This window comes from Myodes glareolus, chromosome 1, assembly GCF_982192425.1.
Source record: "Myodes glareolus chromosome 1, mMyoGla1.1, whole genome shotgun sequence".
NCBI classification, from domain to species: Eukaryota; Metazoa; Chordata; class Mammalia; order Rodentia; family Cricetidae; genus Myodes; species Myodes glareolus.
Window position 1 is genome coordinate 88,803,720 of NC_142026.1, and position 20,321 is coordinate 88,824,040.

Consider the following 20,321-nt stretch of genomic DNA (forward strand, 5'->3'; position numbering starts at 1 on the left):
TCCTGCAGGCCTGAAAAGATAAAAAGTGGACTCTCAGCTTCTCCCAGACTGCAGGAGTTTTACCAGGTCCCCAGAAGTAGGGAATCCTTGTTCAACCCTTTGGCCCCAAGGCAATGACATTGTTCCCACTGGGAACCAGCAGTCAGGCTTCCTGAATAGTCTCTAAGTGGGCACTCTCCTGCCTTCCTTGCCTGGGAAGTGGTTCAGATATTTAAAAAAAAAAAAAAGTGTCCATATGCCTACTTCTCAGCCCTGGGACTTGTCTGCTCAGGCTGCCACAGTATAAAATGCCCTAGATTGGGTAGCTGAAGCACAGGTGTTTGTTTTCTCACAGTTCTGGAAGCCAGGAGTCAGAGACCAGAGTAGGAGGGCAGACTGATGCCTTCCTAGTAGAGAAAGAAGCCACCTTCCCCCTGTGGAGAGAAAGAAAAGGGGAAACCTCTGCTCTAACAGGGCACAGTCTCCCTGGGATAGGGACCCACCCCAGGTCCTAATCTGAACCCCAGAAAGGTGTTCGATCGCCAGACGTTGGAAGTTGAATAGGTGACTTTGGGAAGAATCGCGATTCGGTTCACAGCACTGAGTCCGCAGTTGGGCTGACGTAAGCGTTCTGTGTCACTGCCTGCCATCAGCACAACCACTCAGAACAGCACATCTCAGACCGGTTTCCACTGGAGCCTAAGGAGGCGACGAGCCCATCTTTCTTGGTCACTTGTCTGTATGTAATGCAATTCCTCGGTCGTGGCTCATCTTCAGTGAGAGACTCATTAGATTCTGCTCTGAGCCAACCTGGGAGCCCAAACTCCACATTTCCTAACTAACCTGATGTAGCCAGCAGATTGTCTCTCTGTCACCTCTCGTGGCTCAACTCACAGTCCTTCTGGCTCAACGTGCCTTGGTGTTGACAAGCAAAGCACGTCCTAGGACGTAGGTGGCCAAAAGATCGAGCCCTGCAGATTAAAGCCAACCCTTCTGGGCCCCAACTGTGCTTGCCTTGTAATTGTCTGGACGGAGGGCCTTTTAATCCTGCCCTTCACACCGCACAAGCCCTCTGTACTCCCTTGACCTGAGTCTGCAATTTCAGGAGGCGCTGGATGAGAATCAGTTTAATTTGATCCAGAGAGTGTGTGAGCTCATCGGTGAAGTGAGAGCCGAAGGGACTGCCAACGTGAAGCAGCTCAAGAAATCCTGGGGCTCTGCCAGACCCGACGAAGGAACAAAAGGGAACACAGGCAAAGTGCGTGATCTCATGCGGCAGTTCTTTCCAACGCCCAGCCCGCCATTGACCCGCTTAGCATTCCAGAGGGGGTCTCCCAGAAACACTGTAGCGGACATTTTAAAGGGATGCTGGGGCGGGCTGGGCTTCACACGGTCACGTCTCCTTACGGAAGGCACGGTTCTGGTGTTAGTATCCGTTTTCTGGCGTTAGGAGCCATGCCCTTCTGGGAAAAAGACTGAGAGTGGCCTTTTCTAAAAGTAAGCCTTCCTGGCAGGAGCAGCTGCGCCCCTCCGAGCAGGACGACGGGGGCACCCTGTCTGTGTGCAAAGTGCGGAGCCTGGGCTGCTGGCGCCTGGCTGTGCAGCAGGCTCACCTCAGAGGTCAGCTGAGCAGGGCAGAGAAGGTGAGTGTTGAAGAGAGGCCCTCCCCCCACCACCACACACACCCGTGTGTGACACTTCTGCCCCAGGCTGACTGCAGCTGCCACACTGGTGGCAGGTGACTGGCCCAGCTATGCTAAAGAATCTGGCAACTGGTAATTGATCATTCCCCACCCCCACCCCGAGAATAGGCAGCCTGAGAGCCTTGGGAGAAACAGAAAACAGCGAGGCAGAACCAGTCATCGGCGATGAAAAGATAGTGCCTATGGAAGGAGGAGAGGCGGCAGGGAGTTTGTTAAGGGCTTGAGGCTGCTGGCTTTGGTTTTGCCTGTGATGGTCTGAGGAAAATCTGCTTCAAACACATCCAAAGCAAAGCACACATCGGGGATGGTCTGCAAAGTTGCACTTTCTCGAGATCTGGATTCACTCGAATCTGTGGCGTTTTCCATAACTAAGCTAACATAAGCAATGGCCAGTCAGAGCTCCGCTCTAGGAGAGGCGGTAAAGAAGGGCCCGCTGTGAGACAGTAGCCGAGGCTTGAGACTAAAACCGTAAAGAAGACGCTTGCTCCCTGTCTCGCTGTGTCTGCAGGAATCTATTCACAGCCACAGAGAATGCTTGAGAATCAAGCTCATGGCAGAGCAAGAAGTGGGGTTACTACGTCAACAGCTACGCGCCGCCAGGCAGGCCCTGGCCAAAGCCCAGACTGACAACAGGAAACTGTGGCGGCAGCAGGATACCCAGGTATTTAGAACCCCGAGTGTGGCCATGAGAAGGGATACTGTGGCCACTAGCAACAGTCACAAGAGTCACCTAGTATCTAGAATGTCACTGATTTGAGAAACACTGGAGTTAGTTCCCAAAGACACCCAGGACAAACGGCTAACCCAGGTGCATACTGACATATCAAGGCAGGAGCAGCCAGCATCGCAAGCACTTGGTTCAGAACCCTGACTTCTCTCGACATCTGATGTATTTACACACACACACACACACACACACACACACACACACACACACACACCTCCAGTCCCTGAGCTTTGCTTCCCTTCTCTTCCTCCTGCTTTTCTTTTTCTTTTTCCTTCCTTCCTTCCTTCCTTCCTTCTTTCTTTCTTTTCTTCCTTTGTTTTATTTTATTTTATTTGCCTCTATAACTCGGTCATTTTGGCTACGTGGTCTCTTGGTTCTCGGCTCTCCCATGGGCCACTCTCCTGCCCACTCTCTCCCCCTCCAGCCCTGGTCTGCTGGTCGCGTTCACCGGTGTTCAGGTGTTCAGCCGACTGCTTTCTCTCCCTACTCTGGACTCTTCCAGATGCCTCTGGCTGTGCTCTCCTGCAACTCCAATAAAAGTCTCTCCTCAGCCTCACCTAGGAGCAGTCGTGTCCTTGTTTCCACTCTGCTGGAAGGAAGACAAATTCCAAACGGGCCTCCACTTTTCTTCCTCTTCGCCCTGACTTTCACTTTTTCTTTGCCTTGTCAGGCAGAGTGACTTCCCAGCTCCCGCTCACTTCCATTTTCTTGCTTTAACTATGTAGAGTCTGGCTTCCCCAGAGATATTTTGAGAGTGAAGACAGAGCCCAAGTTAGAAGCACCCTTCCACACTAAAGCTTCAGTGTCACATTCTTGCCTGCTCAGAACTGAACCCAGCCGCTGCCGGTCCTCATGAGAAAGGCTTTATGGCAATGCGAATGTCGCTTGTGGTTGATATGAGTGTTTGGGGGGTAGGTAGTTAGCATGAATATCATCACCTGATGTCTGGTACTCAGAAACTCAATTTCTTGACCTGGTAATGTTCTTGGGGGGGGGGGCGTTAGCACATCCTGGCTTTTGTTAGAGTTTGTTGTGGGTTCTCTTCCCTCTGACTGATGTCCCGGGGTTCACAGTAGAAGTGCCAGGTGAGCTTGGTGGTAATGGCGCACGCCTTTAATCACAGCGCTTGGGAGGCAGAGGCAGGCGGATCTCTGTGAGCTCAAGGCCAGCTGAGCGAGTTCCAGAACAAATAAATCCTGTCAAAAAAAAAAAAAAAAGTGCTGGGTGAGACAAGATCTCTGATTACCGGTTCAGGACCAAATAGTCAGGCTCTTGTCCCGAAAGCCACAGAACAGCGCAGGCAGCCATGCTGAAAGGATGGCCACCTCTGTTGCCCGCTGCTGATCTGCTGATGTTTTTCTCCCTTGCCTTGGCCCTCCCTTGCTGCAGGCTCAGCTGCTGAGGGAGTTGGAACACAGAGTGACTCAAGACTCTGTCACTCGGCAGCAGCTGGAGAGCCTAAGAACATCTGGCATGGAGAAGCTCCTAGAAGATGTGGAGCAAAAGGAGCAACAACTGCAGCTCCTGACAGAAGAGGCCCAGCGGGCTTCGAAACTAGGCCAGCTGCAGTGGAAGAAGATGGACAGAGACCTGCGGCAGGTGAGGGCTGCGGCAGGTGAGGGCTGCTGAGCGCACCCCGCCCCAGGGGCCTATGGAATCTGAGGAGCCTGAGGAGCCAGCTGGCTTTAGGCAATGTTTGTAGTCCAGGCCGCTCACAGTAGGCTCTCCTGCTCTGTCAGCCAGGCACACCAGGAAATGGTTCTATATTACCACCCTGGGGCAATTGCTTGAGCTTCACTGTTCCCGGCTCAGAATTCCAGTACCCTCTTGACGCCCCCTAAAATACAAGTTTCCAAGCAACTCCAACCTTTGAACCTGGGTCTTTCAGAAAACTGTGATCCATAAGCTGGAAAAGGAGCAAATATCTTAAAGCTGTAATAACAGGCTTTTACTAGAAATGCAGAGATTAAATATGAAAAGCAAAAGTGGCTGGCAGACATAATTTTTATAACTACACCTCCCAGGGGAAATAGAGAGGGGTAATTACAATGCAAGTATGGATTAATTCAAGCCTCAATAAGCAGACTGGAGAAGGTAATTCAATAAAACCTGACACAGACGGTGCTTCGCAGATATCCATGGGCGAATAAAGCCTTAATTCATTCACTCGCCATCATATGAGACAGAAAAGCAATTTGAAAATGAAATTGAACAATTATTGGTCCAGGGTTTCAAGGGCTCCAGGAGAAGTTTGGTGAGGAGAATTAAGTTGAATGGAGGGGATGCTAAACAAAATACTCTCAAGGGGATCAAGATAAACTGCTGCCGAGTCAAAGAAAAATTAGAATTTCACACTTAGGACCTGGGCATGGTGGCTCATGTCTATAATCTAGCACCAGACACCCTGAGGCAGGAGGATTGCCATGGATTTGAAGTCAGTCTAAGCTACCTAAAGTGCCAGCAACAAAATTTACCTTTTGAGCCTTGGTTCTGTCCAAGTGATGGTCAGTTCTATTGGGGCTGGCTCTCACTGACTCTTACAGAGGAGCGTGGTGATTTATATCTCATTGGCATGTTTTTAGGGCCTCTGCTGTATAATAATCTCAGGAGGTCTGGTATTCCACAGAGTCTGCTCCAGGCAGGCATTAGGTAATAACCTTTTGGGTAACTCAGGAGGTTTCGTCAGCCCAGGAAGCTACTTTTCCTCCCAAAGTTAGAAAAACAATGATCCAGGTACTAATCTCCTAATGACTATTAATTAAACTCCTGCTGCCCAGCCTTTTGCTCCGCCAATGGCTGACTACGAGGAGTGGTCTAGTGTCCATATCCTTCAAGCCTGCTCATATAAAACTAGTCACCTGTATTATATTTTTTTATTGGTGTGATAAAATACTTGACAAAGGCCACTTTAGTGGGGAAAGGGCTTCTTTGGACTCATAGTTTGAGGGGGCACAGTCCACCATGGCAGAGAAGGCAAAGGTGGCAGAAGAGTAAGGATCCTGATGGATCCCCCCATCAGGAAGCAGAGAGAGAGCGGATGAGGAATGGAACCGGACTATAAAACCCAACTCCAGTGACCCACTTCCTCTGCAAAGTCTCTACTTCCTTAAAGTTCCACAATCTAAACCACACTGGAAACCAAGTGTGTAAACATATGGGAGATATTTCACATTCAAACTATAATCCTACATTAATTATTATTTTATCATTATTTGATTACTATTGTTAATTGTTTCAAGGCAGAGATTCTGAAGGCAATTAAAATAAATATTTTGAGTTTTCTCAATAAGCACATTTCCATCAAAACTGCTGGCTCTTTCTGAACTACCTCTCCCCTGTCTGACAGCCCTTGTGTTCCTGGGCTTCTCCACCCCAAGTGGCAATTCTCAGCCAGCAAAAGGCCACCCAGAGCTCCCCTGCCCCCACCCCGCCCATAGCCAGCAGTGGCTTCCTTGGCCTATCTTTAACCTCCACCTCCACGGGTGACTAATGACTGACTGACCAGACAACACCCTTTGCCTGGAAAGGTCACTTAGTGCATAGTCTTGGGAATCAATCCCCAAGCTCTAACTGGCTGGGTGACTTTGATCCTCTTCATGACTTCTCTAAGTCAGTTTCTGCATCAGTGCAAAAGAGAAAACAATATACTGATTTCATGGGGGGAAGGAGAGAGTAAACGACTCAAATCCTGGAAAAGCACTGATAGCTAGCTTTCGATAGGATTAGTGTTTATGATCGTGATGGGACCATCAATGCAAGACAAACCTCAGAAGCACATAGATAGACCTGGACTCAACCCTCTCTTTGACTGAGTGATTTTGGCCAAGGCGTTGTATACAAGGAGGGGCCTTAGTAAGTCTGCCTCTTCCCTCTGTAGCACCTCTCAGATTTCCCCACTTGGCTAGGAAGCTCTCGTTATGCTTCTTCCAGCTTCTCCTCCACCCCTACTCGCCGCGACACCCCCCCATCCCCCCGCCCCAGCGCGTCTGGAGCGTGAGGCCGACATACATACCTAGCATTCACGGGACTATGGACCTGCTTTCCATGATAACACCCTGCTAACCTGAAGCTCTGATGAGATACTGAGATCTAAACTATATTTGGGGGGACCCCACACAGGTCAGCTCATGGCCACAGTTACTGGTATGGAGGGCTTTCTGTTTAGATTTAAAACGCACAGGACTATATGTTTAAGCTTTTCCGAGAGGTGGGCTGGAGGTGTATGTCAGCTCATAGAGTGCTGGCCTGGGAGGCATGAAGCCTTGAGTTTGACCCATAGCACTGCTTAGACTCACAGAACTGTGATCCATCACTTGAAAGGCAGAAGCAGAATCAGGAGTTTGAAGCCAGCCTAGGCTACATGAGATCCTGTCTCAAAAATCAAGAGAGGCAGGCAGGCAGGCAGGCAGGCAGACAGACAGACAGACACATACACACAGGCACAGAAAGATGGGGGGAGAGTACCATAAACTTGATGGTTGACAATAAACATTTATTTATCACACTTAAGTCTGAAAATGAGGTCTTAGCCAGATTGGATTCTTTCAGAGGTTGTTAAAAAAAAAAAATCTGTCCCATGTGCTCTCTAGTTTTGGGTGGTAGCTGGTATTCCTTGGCCTTCTTCCCTTTGGAGGTCCAGCCTTCCAATTCCTGCTTGTCGTGAAGTGTCCTTGTTGTCAGAGCTAAAAAAAAAAAAAGCAATCAGGGGCTAGATTTTAAAAGAGAAATACCCGTGATTTGTGCAGATGAGGGACACTTTGGATCCTCTCCTTGCCTGCCTAGGGGATGCTAGGTCAGTGTGCAACAGGAGAACTGGCCAGGGAACTATTGCAAATACAGCGAGCAGATTTTTCCCAGACATGGACGCACAGACACAAATAAATAAATAGATACAGCAATAAGTAAATGTTAGTTTTTAGAGAAGCACAGAGTTGTAGTTATAAAGTAAGGATTCCACAGATGGCTTCTGGTCCCTCTTTATTGAATTCAGTTTACTTTAGCTCTTCCTTCCCAGGAGCACAAACTCAGGCCTGTGTTTAGTCTACACAAGACCCTGAGGACTGACTGCTTCTCATGGGGTAGCCTTGAACCCATACTCTCCCTCATGGGGTAGCCTTGGACCCACATTCTCCCTCAAAAGTCACCTGGGAGCCAAGGGAACTCAAGAAAGCACCACAAAGGATCTCTCTCCTTAGATGAGAAGCCGGCTTGCCCAGGAGCGTAGTATGAAGCTGGATGCCTTCCAATGCGTGCGGGAGCTACAGAGTCAGCTTCATGACACGGAGCAGCCACCTCTCCAGATGGGCTCCCCAGCTGGTAAGTGTACCTTCCTCTGTCTAGAAGGATCACCCCAGTCTTGGGGACTAATGTTCAAAGGGGACCTCCATGATTCCAAGACCGGGTAACAACCCAAGGCCAGGAGTGGGTTCTCCATGAATGTGGACTGAATGAATAACATATGGATTAAAAAAAACAAAACAAAACTTCTCAGATTTCATTGTTATCTACTCTCATTCAGCCATGGCTGGTTAGAGCATGTAAAATGCACTCGAAAAGCATTAAGCATCGCATTGCTTGCTGGAACACCTTAGTGGTCTACGGTATCAATGACCACATTTCTAGGGTGTTATTCATAAAGTACATTATGATTACTGGGTGCTGGGAGCTCAGGGTTCCTGTGGAGATGTCCATCTGAGTAGTCATCCGGGCAGCATGGCGACAGACCCCAGAACCACTCTCAGTGGGCTTCCTCCCACCGTGAGATGAGTACTGAATGGATTCCAGATTGGCCACAAATGTCCCCAAATGCTGGCGACCATGTGTGGGTCATTGCTGGGGCCAGTCAAGCCCTCTTTCTCATCTGTCACAGAGACTGGTTGAATGTGCAGGCTTTTGAGGGAGACCACCAGATCCCCGTTACTGCTAGCTGTGGAACTTTATGTAATTGCCCACCACACAGTAAAATGTGAATAAGCCTCCATGACTTATTCTACGTGTTAAATGAAAGAACATTCATCTGATCCTTAGGGTAATCTTTTGTCAGTAATCGTACAAGATGGGTACTACACTTTCGTACATGTGTTTAGTTCTTTGTCTGGGTTTCCTTTTGGCTATTTGCCAACACGAGTGAGCTGAGAAAACAGTCTTTCCGCAGCGGACAGTTGAGTGAGTTCAGACTCACTAGGAACACAGATGGACTTGTCCCTGAAACCCGCGGATCCTCCTCGTTGACTCTGCGCTTGCCTTGCCCTTGAAGCGCCAGCCCTAAGACGGAGTCCTGTTGTGACCACTGCCAAGCAATTCTACACGCCTTGTGCTGGGGACCTTTCTTCCTCTCCTCCCTCTCTACTTCTCTCCCACCAGATGTCTTTGTAGTTCCTTCTGGGCAACGTCTCCTAGAGAGCTGCCATCCAGGACCCCCAATATCTGCACATTTATGGAGAAGAGCCAGAATGAGGTGCTCAGGTGGTCCCTCCTTTTTAGGTTGAGGGAGGGCTCTTTTCCAGTAGAAAAAGAAGTTACTTTGGGCTTCAGGCCTAGCAGACTCCCCCCACCAGGTGGAGGGGTTTTGTAGCTGGGTCTTAGGCACCCTACACGCGGGCCGAAAACCAAGAATTGAATCTTTAAACTGTGCTTTATCCACGGAGCCAGCAGTCTGAGAAGACATTGAATTAATACGTTAGAGCTGTCTTTGGTCTCAGCATGGGCAGCAGATTGCATGGGGCTGGGGGCAAAGGCAGCCAATCATTGCAAAGTTTCCCCTTGCCCCTCTAGTCAGGTGATCAGTCTTGTCTTCCAAGTCTGTGGTGTGGCACTTTTCTCCTGATTGTTTCCTCTCTGCAGGGGCGGGGTGACAGACACAAAGGCCACTGAGTCTAGTTTACCTAGATTGAAAGTTAACTCAGAACAAACAAGCCGTTAACAGTGCTCACCGGTACTCCTTCCTGCAGAGCGGAAGTACAGAGGTGTTCTTGAGGCAGGCAGGCACGGGACCGGGCACCCTCCTCGTCTAATCATTCATGTTCTATGCACACACCCTTCTTCAAACAGTTCCCCTAGCAACCTCAGAGCTCCTCCTACGTGGGACTACACATCCAGTAATGTTTCTCCACCTCTAAGAATAACCAAATGTTAACAATTTCTGTTTGAATGTGTTCTCGATATATTCCGGTAGGAGACAGGTCGAGTCAGCCCAAGATGGGTTTGGGTGCAAGCACAGTAAATCACACTGTGCCCTCAACGTGAAGTCTTGGGTAGATTACCCTACTTATCATCTGATGCTTATGCAAGCAGGTGTGTATGTGATGACAAGATGCATGATGGGAAAGGATTATCCATAATAGGAGAAATGATTACAGGATCTAATCTATTGGTCAAAATATAGAACCTGCTGGTCAGGGTTGGCGTATGCCTTTAATCCCAACACTCGGAAGGCAGAGGAAGGTGGATCTCTAAGTTCAAGGCCAGCCTGGTCTACAGAGAGAGTTCTTAAGAATCAGCCTCCTCCTTCTCTTTAGCTCTGTAAGAGGAAACCCTAAACAGTAACCGGGACCTTGGCATAACCTCCTTTATGTGGTCGGCTGTCAGTCTTGACAGGAGGGGCCCTCTCTCATCTGGACTTTGCCTTGCTTTGAATAAAGCTGTCTTGCTACTTCTGCAAATCTGTGTCATCCCCTTGTTCCAATTCTTCAAAAGAGAGCCCCAAAGCCTGGAAACCCCGGGCACGACCTCCCGCCACAGGTCGGATGTGGTTTGGCAAAGCGGAGAGGTTGGTGGGACCTTTAAGGGGTGGAGCTTAGTTTGGAGGTTCTTTGGTTACTGTGGTGCCGCCCTCAAAAAGGATTTAGGAAGGTCCTGTGGAGCCCCTTGTTCCCTGGGAGTTGACTTTCCTGTTTGTGGCTTCGTAGTCTTGTTGATAAAAGAATTTAAAAACAGACTGAGAAAGATGAAGGAATATTTTGTTTGAATTTGAGGGGGAAATAACAACAGGGAGGATCAGCAGCCAGTCTCAGCAGCAGCTGCGGTATGGTGATGGAGGAGAGCGAGCGTCTTCTGAGCTCGGGTCCAGGGAAGCTGGCATTCTCAACAGCAGAGGCCAGGGAGCAGCTGCAGGGGACAGGACTGTGGCGGTTGGTATCTGGGGGAAGAGTAAGAATGGCGAGAGTATGGGGGAAGCGTGCTAGGATTTTGGCCAATAGAGAAGGAATTGAAAAGAAGAAAAAGAAAAAGTTTTGTTCTTTTTAGTTAGAATTTAGAAAGACAGGCAGGTTTCGTATGAAGACCTATAAGCGCCTGCACTGGGGTGCGGTCCCTGGTGTGTACATAACCATGTCTTCTTCCTAGGGAAGGGTGACTTTCTGGCTAGTTGGCTGACAGACCCATTAAGATTAATTAATTCTTAAGGGAAAAGACAAAAGAACCTATAATTTGGGGGTGGGTTAGAATATCATTTCTTCGCCCACGGATAGAGGAAAAGGTCAGGTCCTATTATTTTGACGGGGGTGGGGTGGGGATTTTCCTCTAATAGGGCCTCAGCAAAGCCCTGCTATCACCCTTTCATGTGATGATTTAAATCTTGAGAATGGACAAGACCGACTACAAGGTTCAACTCCACATGCAGCGGCCCCCAAGCCTCCCAATGTCGTCCAGGTCGCTAACAAACTGAAGCCTCGGTGGAGCTGGAGCGGCTAGCAGAGCGGACCTGATCCTGGGCTCACTCCCTGGCCTCAGCTCCCTACCTCCCTATGCTCTCTTTCCCTCCCTTGAGGGTTCATTCATTGAGCCTGGACCAGCTGAGTGCCTACCTACCTCACCCACCCGCCCCCACCTCACCCCCCCCATCTCCTGAACCCGGACTTTCATCCTCCCAAACTGTGACCCAAATCAACCTCTTCTCTTTATAGTGTTAGCGGTCCTCTAATACTTCATTAGAGCCGTGAAAACCAGAGCAATCCCAGAGGACAGGATCCCGTCCACGCTTCCTCCTCGGGAGCTTTGAGCAACCCTTTCCCTTTCCTGTCTCCACACTTGTATTTCCTGTCGGTTGAGGGTCCTGGGGGACAGTCCTTTAGGATGTATCATCCGGAAGGGATCTTGCAACAGCTGACAATTATGTATTGATCATGTATGTGTAAAGATCATAAAAGCTACTAAAACAGAAGCCTTCATTGAAGCCGAGTTTGATAGCTAAGGCCTGTAATCCTGGCCCACAGCCTCAGTGCTCAGCCTAGTCCATCGCAGAAGGCAGGAAGGACTGAGAGAGAGTGTGGTGCTGGCCAGTCTGAGCTAATCAAAAACAACAGCCAAACAAACTTGAATAACCGCCTCCCAGGACCCTATTCGCCAGCCTTTTCCTGTTCATCGGCAAGCTTCTTTAAAGAGTTACCTGTAATCGGGGCTGGAGAGATGGCTTCGGGGTTACGAGCACTGACTGCTTTTCCAGAGGACCTGGGTTCAATTCCCAGCACCCATGTGGCAGTTAATAATAAAAAATTAAGAAATGAAAGCAAGGCCGGGGTGGGGGGAATTACCTGTGATCACTATTAATTCATTCTACCTAGCTTAGGGCTCACATCCATCAGGGAGAGGAGAGAGAGAAACACACAGAGGGAATGCTGTGGCTGCTAACAGTCTAGAGACACTTTCTAATTGACTACCGTGAGTCTTCTATCGCAGGGATTCCAGACAGGTCATGAGTGCGCGACTTCTGCTTCATGGGTGAAACTGGCGGCTTAAGCTTTCCAGCCAGCAGGAAGTGGGAAACTAGAGCTCACTGCTCCTAAAGGGCACTTCCAGGAAGCTACCTCGGCCCCTCTGGAGTATATCTCATTAGCTGACCTTTAGCCCAGAAGACTCAGGATGTAGCTTTTATTGCGGGACACTAAATGCCTGGCAAAAAGTTGGGGGCTCTATTACCAAAGAAGAAAAGGAAGGATGGGACTCAGGGACCAAGCACAGGACTCTGTCATCTCACCAACCGTCTGCTTTTTGAACCCCACCCCTTCACTGCCAGGACCACAGAGTCATGTTTCCCTCCCCACCGCCCAACCCCGTGTCTCTAATGAGTTCTCATCCCTCCCTCAGCAGTATTTGAATCGCATACCTCCAAGCTGCCTTTCCTGCTTGCTTTCACGCCATTGACTCTTGGGGCAGTCCTCTGCTTTCTCTGGCTGCTGTTTTTTCTTGTTCCTCCTTCCCCTAGCCAGCCTCTTAGGAGCAGAGCCATTCAGAGCTATTTCTGGCCTCTTCTCGCATTGTTTCTGGGTGATGAGAGCCCCGGATCCCATGGCTTTAATCCTTGTTTGCCAGGTCTACACCTGCAGTTCATAATTGTCCTCTGGGGCTGGAGAGATGACTCGGTGGCTAAGAGCACTGGCCGTTATTCCAGAGGACTCGGGTTCAATTCCCAGCACCCACATGGCATCTCATAACTGTCTGTAACTCCATCGCCTTCACACAAACATACATGCAGGCAAAACATAAATGCACATTAAACAAAAATAAATAAATTATATAAAAGAAGAAAAAAAACTGTCCTCTGTGGATGTCTCTGCTTTGGACTTTCTGGCTCCCATATTCAACAGATAAATCAGGACCCATCTTCAACTTCCTCCCCAGTCTGACTCCTTTTGGGAGGAAAGTGTTGTCTCAGCAAATGCTATTACCAGATACCCAGTTGATTCGAGTCAGAATTTGAGTGCCATTCTTCCTTATCCGTGAGTCTAGTTAATTAACCACATTCTATTAATGAGAATAAACCTTGGTCTACCCACATTCACCTCTCGAAGATCAAATCTCCCAGGATCTCTTTTCCCCTTAGTCATGACATCCACTGGCAGAAATGTGACATCTACACTTGGACTAAATGTTGAGTTTAAGTTCTTAAAGTTTAGAAGTTAAATCGGGCTCTGTACATTGCAGCCAGAGATCGACTTTCTTTTCTCTTTTCTTTATAGGGCTTACACCCCAGACCCACCACTCCCTAAGCTCTGCTTCTGCATTATCCAGATGCTTCCACCAGCGGTTTCCAAAAACTAATCTTCTTGGCAATAAAATGGCAAGAAGGATTCAAAGGCCAAAGACTGTGAGTGATGCTGAGCACTGAGCTTGCTTATACGTAGGAAACAAGAAGACTTTATACCTGGTGTATACGTCTAGGGTAATTTCAAACTTACGTTAGAAAAATTCTACATTCGGATGTTAGCCAGGTAGCTTGGATCTATTGTACAGTTTTAGTGTTGAAATAAGCCCGGGGCCCCTTCTGAATTACAACCCACTCAGTGGCTCTGGAAATCAATACCAGAGCCTTGCTGGATTCTCTTTGAGTTTCTTCTTTAATCATCTACATAATTATTAATATCAGGTCCCTTATCTAATTTCCCCCTGCCTTCATCATTTATGTATTTATTTGTTTGTTTGTTATTATATGCCATATACATACTATGTGTGTTCCAGCATGTGTGTATGGAGATCATGGGACAAATAGAAAGAGTTATTTCTCTTTCCACCATTTTGGTTCTGGGCATTAAACTCAGGCCATCAAGCTTGGCAGCAAACACCTTTACCTGTTGAGCCTTCTCACAGATCTCCAAACTTTCCTTGTGATTTTCCAATTAGCAGTCTAGGTCTGGATGGAAGTTCATTGCAGCATTTAAAAATATACGGTTAAGAAAGGATAGGGAGGCCGGGCGGTGATGGCGCACGCCTTTGATTCCAGCACTTGGGAGGCAGTGGCAGGCGGATCTCTGTGAGTTCGGGGCCAGCCTGGTTTATAAAAACTAGTTTCAGGACAGGCTTGATAGTCCAGAGAAACCCTGTCTCGGAAAACAAACAAACAAAAACAAACAAGAAAGAAAGAAAGAAAAGAAAGAAAGAAAGAAAGAAAGAAAGAAAGAAAGAAAGAAAGAAAGAAAGAAGAAAAGGTAGGAAGGAGATGGGAATCAATGAAGCCTTACCAAATCAGGGTCATGTTACTATGGTTACCAAATCAGGGCCATGTTACTATGGTTACCAAATCAGGGCCATCACTCCACTCCTCAGGGTGTGCAATCATCACCCTAACATGTTTAAGGAGTTGGTTCTAGGACCCCCATGGGTACCAAAGTCCACAGGTGCTTAAGTTCCTTACACAGAATAGTGTCACATTTACATGCAATCTACACATAACCTCCTGTATACTTTAAATCACCTCTTGATTACTTATAATGTTGAATATAAATAATTGTTATATCACTTAGGGAATGTCAACAGAAAAAAGACTGTGCACGCAGTACGAATTTGATCTTTTCCCAATATTTTTTGATCTGTGGTTGGCCGAGTCCATGCGTACAGTATGGAGGAAAAGCAGTATATTTGCTTGTTAAAGCCTATTACCAAGAGAAGACCGCTGTGTGCGAAGAAAAGCAAGACATTTCACAGTTCAGTCCGACTTCATGCCACTTCTGAAAGCTCTGAGTACTTTGGGGGTGTTGCAGGTCATAACCCTTGTTGTGGTTGAACTTGTTGAACCCTTGTTGTGTGTTGTGTAGTGTTGAGGCTAAATAGCTAAGTGCATTGACAGAGACCCACTGGACATGAGAAACCTGGCAGGGTAATGGACTAGGGCTAATTGTTGGCTACTGCCAAATAAACCCTACTAAGATACTAAAATAAACCACTTGATAAACTAAAATAAACCCTACAGTCAAGTATCTTGTGGTTCCATGAGCATGGACACAAATAGGGATCCCCAAGCAGAAGGCAGCCAACACCCAGCCTGAACTTGAGCCACTCCAAGCCTTTGGTGTGACTTCCTAAGAAGGTGTGGAGATAAGACAGACAACCTGACAGGTCTGACAGACAGGACACACAAGTGACTGTGATATATGCACAAAGATGTTCTACAAAGATGGCGCAGTGCTGACATTAATGACAGAGCCCTGAGGAGTGTTTAGGCTGCTCCAGGCCAGCGGGTCTTCTCGTCCCCACCTGAAGCGCCTTTCCGCTGATGAACTCGCCCTGACTAGTTCCCTTCATGACAAGCCCGCCGAAGGCCGCCTCTGGACAGAGCCAGTGCTGTTGGTCTCGGCAGCAGTGCCCCTTGCTATGCTATAGGAATCCTTCAGCGGCAGGGCAGGGGTGGTGCAGGCCTTTAATTCCTGCACTGGGGCGAGAGCAGGGAGACAGGCAGATCTCTGTGTTTGAGACCAGCCTGGTCTATACAGAGCTAGTTCCAGGACAGCCAGAGCTATACAGAGAGACCCTGTCTCAAAACCCAAACCAAATCAAAACAAAACCAAAAAATATCATTTGCCACTTTTAAAAAAAATATCCTTATCATCAACTTGATATTCCAGGTACCAATTAAGCACAAAAAAAGGATTGATGAAAGTTCTCTACCCAATGTGGCCGAAAATGCTCAACTTACAGCTTTTCAAGTCCAAACAGCTCCATCCATGGTTTCACTCAGAACTGAGAGGTAATCATTTTGTGTGTATCTATTTTATTTCTGTATGCATTTAGATGGATAAAGATAACTCCAGCTCTATCAAACTTTTCACCCAGCTTTTCTTCTCAGTATGTGGCAGACAGTGTTGAAGAACTGAGATGAATTCATCCAGAGTGTCCAGATGAAGCCAGATTTGGTCCCAGATTTGAAAACATTCAAGCACTGGTTTGCATCCTGCAAGTTCTCTCTGGCTCCTGGCTGCCCAGCAGTCTCTCGGCTTGAGCTCTGAGTAACAAAGTAGGCAGGGTGGTCCAAGACAGAGGGCCTTGATGCTGAGCCGTCCTTACTAAGAAGTGAAGGCTCAGGCCTGGTGCTGGCGGTTCTTAGGGCCCCGTTCAGTTCCAGCTCCCACATGGCAGCTCACAACTATCTGTAACTCTAGTTCCAGGGGATCTGATGCCGTCTTCTGGCCTCCATGGGTACTGGGCATGCATGTGGTACAAATGCATACATACATGCGGGCAAACATACACATAAAATAAAAATAAATCTTCACAAAAACATGTTATTAAAAGTGAAAAATCATTGTAGATCAATAAAGATTCATCCAAACAAATTTCAAAGCATTTTTTTATTTTACTTAAATGTGTCATCCTTTCTCAATAATCTTTTTATTTCTTCCTGCGCATGCTAAAACTCTGTTTTATTAAGTGTTTTTTTTAAAAAAAGATTTATTTTATTTTATGTGTATGAGTGTTTTGCATGCATGTATGTATGAGCACCACATTCATGCCTGGTGCCAGAAAAGTCGGAAGAGGTCATCGCATTCGCTGGGACCGGAGTCGCAGATGGATGGGGTGCTAGGAATCAAATATGAGTCTTCTGCAAGAGAAGTGCCCTTAACCACTGAACCAATTCCCCAGTACACTTTAGTAAAGTCTTAATCCAATTTCTTTTCTTGTTCAGACTAGAGAATCTATCTTGGGTAAGAAAGAGATGAATGGATCAAAATAGACCAAAGAAACATATTTGCATGCATACATTTATATATTGCCATAGCCGGATCTCAGATGTATCTCCCAAAGGCCCACTGCGCTGATAAGATTTTTGTCAAGTTGACTCATGCTGTAGTCATCTGGGACAAGGGGCAAGCAATTGAAAAACTGCCTCCATTAGATTATCCTAGGGCATATCTAGAGAGCATTTTTGTGATTGATTGATTGATTGATGTGGGAGAATCCAGCCCACTGTGAGCAGTGCCACCCCTGCTAGCAGGCAGTGCAAGCCATGGAAAGCTATCTAGTGAATGGTGTGCCTCCGACTTAAGCTCCTGCCTTGGCTTCCCTTGGCTTTCCTCAGGATGGTCTGTAACCGTAAGCCAAATAAATGGTTTCCTCCCCAGGTTATTTTAGTCAGTGTTTTCACAAAGCAATAAAGAGGTACACTAAGATAAGACAGCTGAACTCTGGGCAAGAGAGGTAATGGCTATCCATTTTCTACTCTGTCAAAAAGATACAAGTTACAAGTTGACTAATTTGTGCAGGCTTTGAAGGAGCAGAGAGTCACAGAGGAAAAGCTCAGACAGCTGGTAGTGGTGTGACCACTAGGGTATGTTTCAGGCCCCTTCAAAGAAGGGTACAGTTGCTGAAGAGATTAGCAGCCATATAAAGAAGCTACACATGTGAGTGCTCAGTTGGTGGGGAGCAGAACTCATTGACAGGATTAGGTGGTGTGGCCTTGTGGAGCGGGCCGCTGTGCTTCTTGCCGTGATGGTGAGAATGGACTGAGCCTCCAAAGCTGTAAGAAAGCCCCAATTAAATGTTTTCCTTTATAAGAGTTACCATGGTCGTGGTGTCTCTTCCCAGCAATGGGGCTCCGACTAAGAAGTGGCGAGGCTGACTAAGAGTCACGCGTTGCTTCTGTGTGAGTTCTAGGGATCTAAACTAAACTAGGTCCTCATGCTTGCTCTTGTGCAGTGCACACCTGTAATCCCAGTGCCAGGAGGAGGAACCAGGGGGAGCCCAGGAACTCACTGGTCTAGCCAATCAGGGAAGGTTCAAGCTCAGTGAGCGATCCTGTCTCAAAAAAGAAGGCGGAGAACATTGAATTGAAAAAGACATGTGAGATCAACCTCTGCCCTCCATCCACAGACACACACACACACACACACACACACAGAGAGAGAGAGAGAGAGAGAGAGAGAGAGAGAGAGAGAGAGAGAGAGAAAAGCAGTACTATGGGAATGTCATAAAGAGATACCATGACCATGGCAGTATGGCAGTTCTTATAAAGGACACCATTTAATTGGGGCTGGCTTACAGTTTCAGAGGTTTAGTCCATTGTCACTATGGCAGGGAGCATGGCAGCACACAGGCAGATGTGATGCTGGAGAAGTAGCTGAGAGTTCTACATCTGGATCTCTCAACAGAAGGAAGAAGGAGCCTCTGGGCTTGGCAGGGGCTTCTGAAATCTCAAACCCCATCCTCAGTGACACCAACAAGGCCACACCTCCATACCCTTTCATAGAGTGCCACTCTTTGGTGACCAAGCATCCCAAATCTATGAGCCTATGGAAGCCATTCTCACTCAAATCACAGTGATGCGTAAAGCAACCCCAGGTACTTGGTAGTGTTGGCAGAAGCATTATGGACAAGGAAGGCAAGTCTTATTCAGAATATGTACTTAAGTTAGGGAAGATTAATCTCTGGCCCCCTTTTCATGAATCAAGGTCTAATATCATTAGACTGCTGCCAGACATACAATTGTTTCCCACGGAGCTGACACCTACTCGGTACACGCCAGGCAAATGAGAACCTCTGCCTCTGCTGGGGCGATGGCTCAGCGGGTAGGATGTGCACCATGAAAGCCCAAGTTCAGATCACCAGAGTGTACACAAAGCCAGGTGAGCTAGTGCACATCTGTAATTCCAGTTCTCCTACAGTGAAACGGAAGATGGAGACAGGAGAAACTTGCAGGCAAGTTAGATGTGTAAGAGATGATGTAGACCATACCTTGATTGGGATGCTTAGCTATGAATAACTCTTGCCCACTACATTTTAAACCTCATGCCAAGACCTCAAAAATGGGCTTTGGGGGGAGGCGTCACTGTATCTCTCTGTTCCTTTTCCCAATGTGGCCACACTGAATAAACCTCCTTTTTACTATTGTTTGCTCGACTGGCTTAGAGACAGGTGGCTAAACCCAGCTTATTGAGGCTATCAGGGTCCAGGCTTTTACCTTCAATTACTGACAACATTGGTTGCAGCAATAACAAATGTAGCTAATATAGAAAACTAGTACCCAAAGTGGGATTGTTGCTTTAAGAAACCTGTTATTCTTGGGCCTTGAACTGTTTTGTGGGAACCAATGTTTGGAACTGTGGGCTACAGAAGCCCCGAAGGCTGTCAGCCCAGCTTAAGGGGTAAATTTGGGTGGGGGGGTTGAAAGACCAGAGTACAATGGAAATGAATACAGCACTGCCTGAGCTCATGAGACTTCAGAGGGGAACAAGGACTCTTGGGAACTGAGCTAAAAGTTCATTCGTGTTCCCATTCTGGCATAGAATCAGACTGCATTCTGCCCATGTCCTGAATAATAATAGAATGAGGCTGAATTCAAAAGGAATGGACTAAGTAATTGTCTTAGCTTTTGTCCTACTTGCTGTAAAGAGACACCAGGACCAAGATGACTTACAAAAGGCAGCATTTAATTAGGAGATTGTTTATGGTTTCAGAGGGTGAGTCCATGGCCATCATGGTGAGGGAAGCACGGATGCAGGCAGGCACGGATGCGGGCAGGCACAGATGCAGGCAAGCACGGTTGGTGCTGCAGCAGGAGCTGAGAGCTTACATCTGATATACAAGCAGCAGGCAGAGATGGAGCAGGGGCATTCTGGGCCTGACACAGGCTTTTAAAACCTCAGCACTCACCTCCAGTGACACACCTCCCCCTCCAACAAGGCCACGCCTCCTAGTTTTTCCTAAACAGTCTGCCAGCTGGTAACCAAACATTCCACTATATGAACCTGTGAGGGTCATTCTCATTCAAACCGCTACAGCTATTCAGAGTGGGAATTTCAAACCAGCGTAGGACCTAGACTGTTACAGTCTGTTAAGGAAAGGGGTACGACCAAATTGAAAGAAGCCAGTAAGTTTAGCACCGAGAGCAGCTGTAACTCCTCAGGAGATAAGTACCATAAAACAGAAATCTTGTGTTCTATATTGGGACAACAGGAATGGCGCTCTAAAAGCAAGAATCCCCTCTTCCCATGAAGACTCCATTTTGTGAAAACGCAAACTCATTGGGAAGGAGAGAACTTGATGTGAGAACTTGATGTGAAGGAGTTCCTTGCCAGAAAGCAACCTCGGTGGAGATCATCACAGCTGTGGTAAAAGGGGCCAGACCATGTCTCAAATCTGAGCAGAATTTAACAGCACAGACTACACAGTTTTAAAGACAAGCACAATCCAGTTATGTGGTACATGCA

General features: G+C 47.5%; 1 protein-coding gene and 1 long non-coding RNA gene across 4 annotated transcripts in view; one reads left to right on the top strand and one right to left on the bottom strand.

The window, feature by feature from the left end:
• Positions 1 to 16,442, top strand: part of LOC125394476 (uncharacterized) — a 184,542-nt gene extending 168,100 nt beyond the window's left edge. For 2 of the 3 annotated variants that reach the window (XM_087910709.1, XM_087910712.1), the window contains 8 exons: positions 1,085 to 1,237; positions 1,494 to 1,622; positions 2,191 to 2,343; positions 3,799 to 4,008; positions 7,605 to 7,725; positions 13,365 to 13,492; positions 15,744 to 15,865; positions 15,952 to 16,442. In XM_087910709.1, coding sequence (XP_087766835.1) covers positions 1,085 to 1,237; positions 1,494 to 1,622; positions 2,191 to 2,343; positions 3,799 to 4,008; positions 7,605 to 7,725; positions 13,365 to 13,492; positions 15,744 to 15,865; positions 15,952 to 15,997 — 1,062 coding nt within the window. In that variant the 3' untranslated portion in view covers positions 15,998 to 16,442. The remainder of the gene's footprint in view (positions 1 to 1,084; positions 1,238 to 1,493; positions 1,623 to 2,190; positions 2,344 to 3,798; positions 4,009 to 7,604; positions 7,726 to 13,364; positions 13,493 to 15,743; positions 15,866 to 15,951) is intronic. The other variant, XM_087910711.1, reaches the window with a different exon arrangement.
• LOC148123518 (uncharacterized) lies at positions 6,885 to 12,784 on the bottom strand. Its single transcript, XR_015738905.1, has 2 exons — positions 12,512 to 12,784; positions 6,885 to 7,091 (listed from the first exon to the last, which is right to left on the bottom strand). It is a non-coding gene; the product is annotated as an uncharacterized LOC148123518 (long non-coding RNA).
• Positions 16,443 to 20,321: the final 3,879 nt, after the last annotated feature.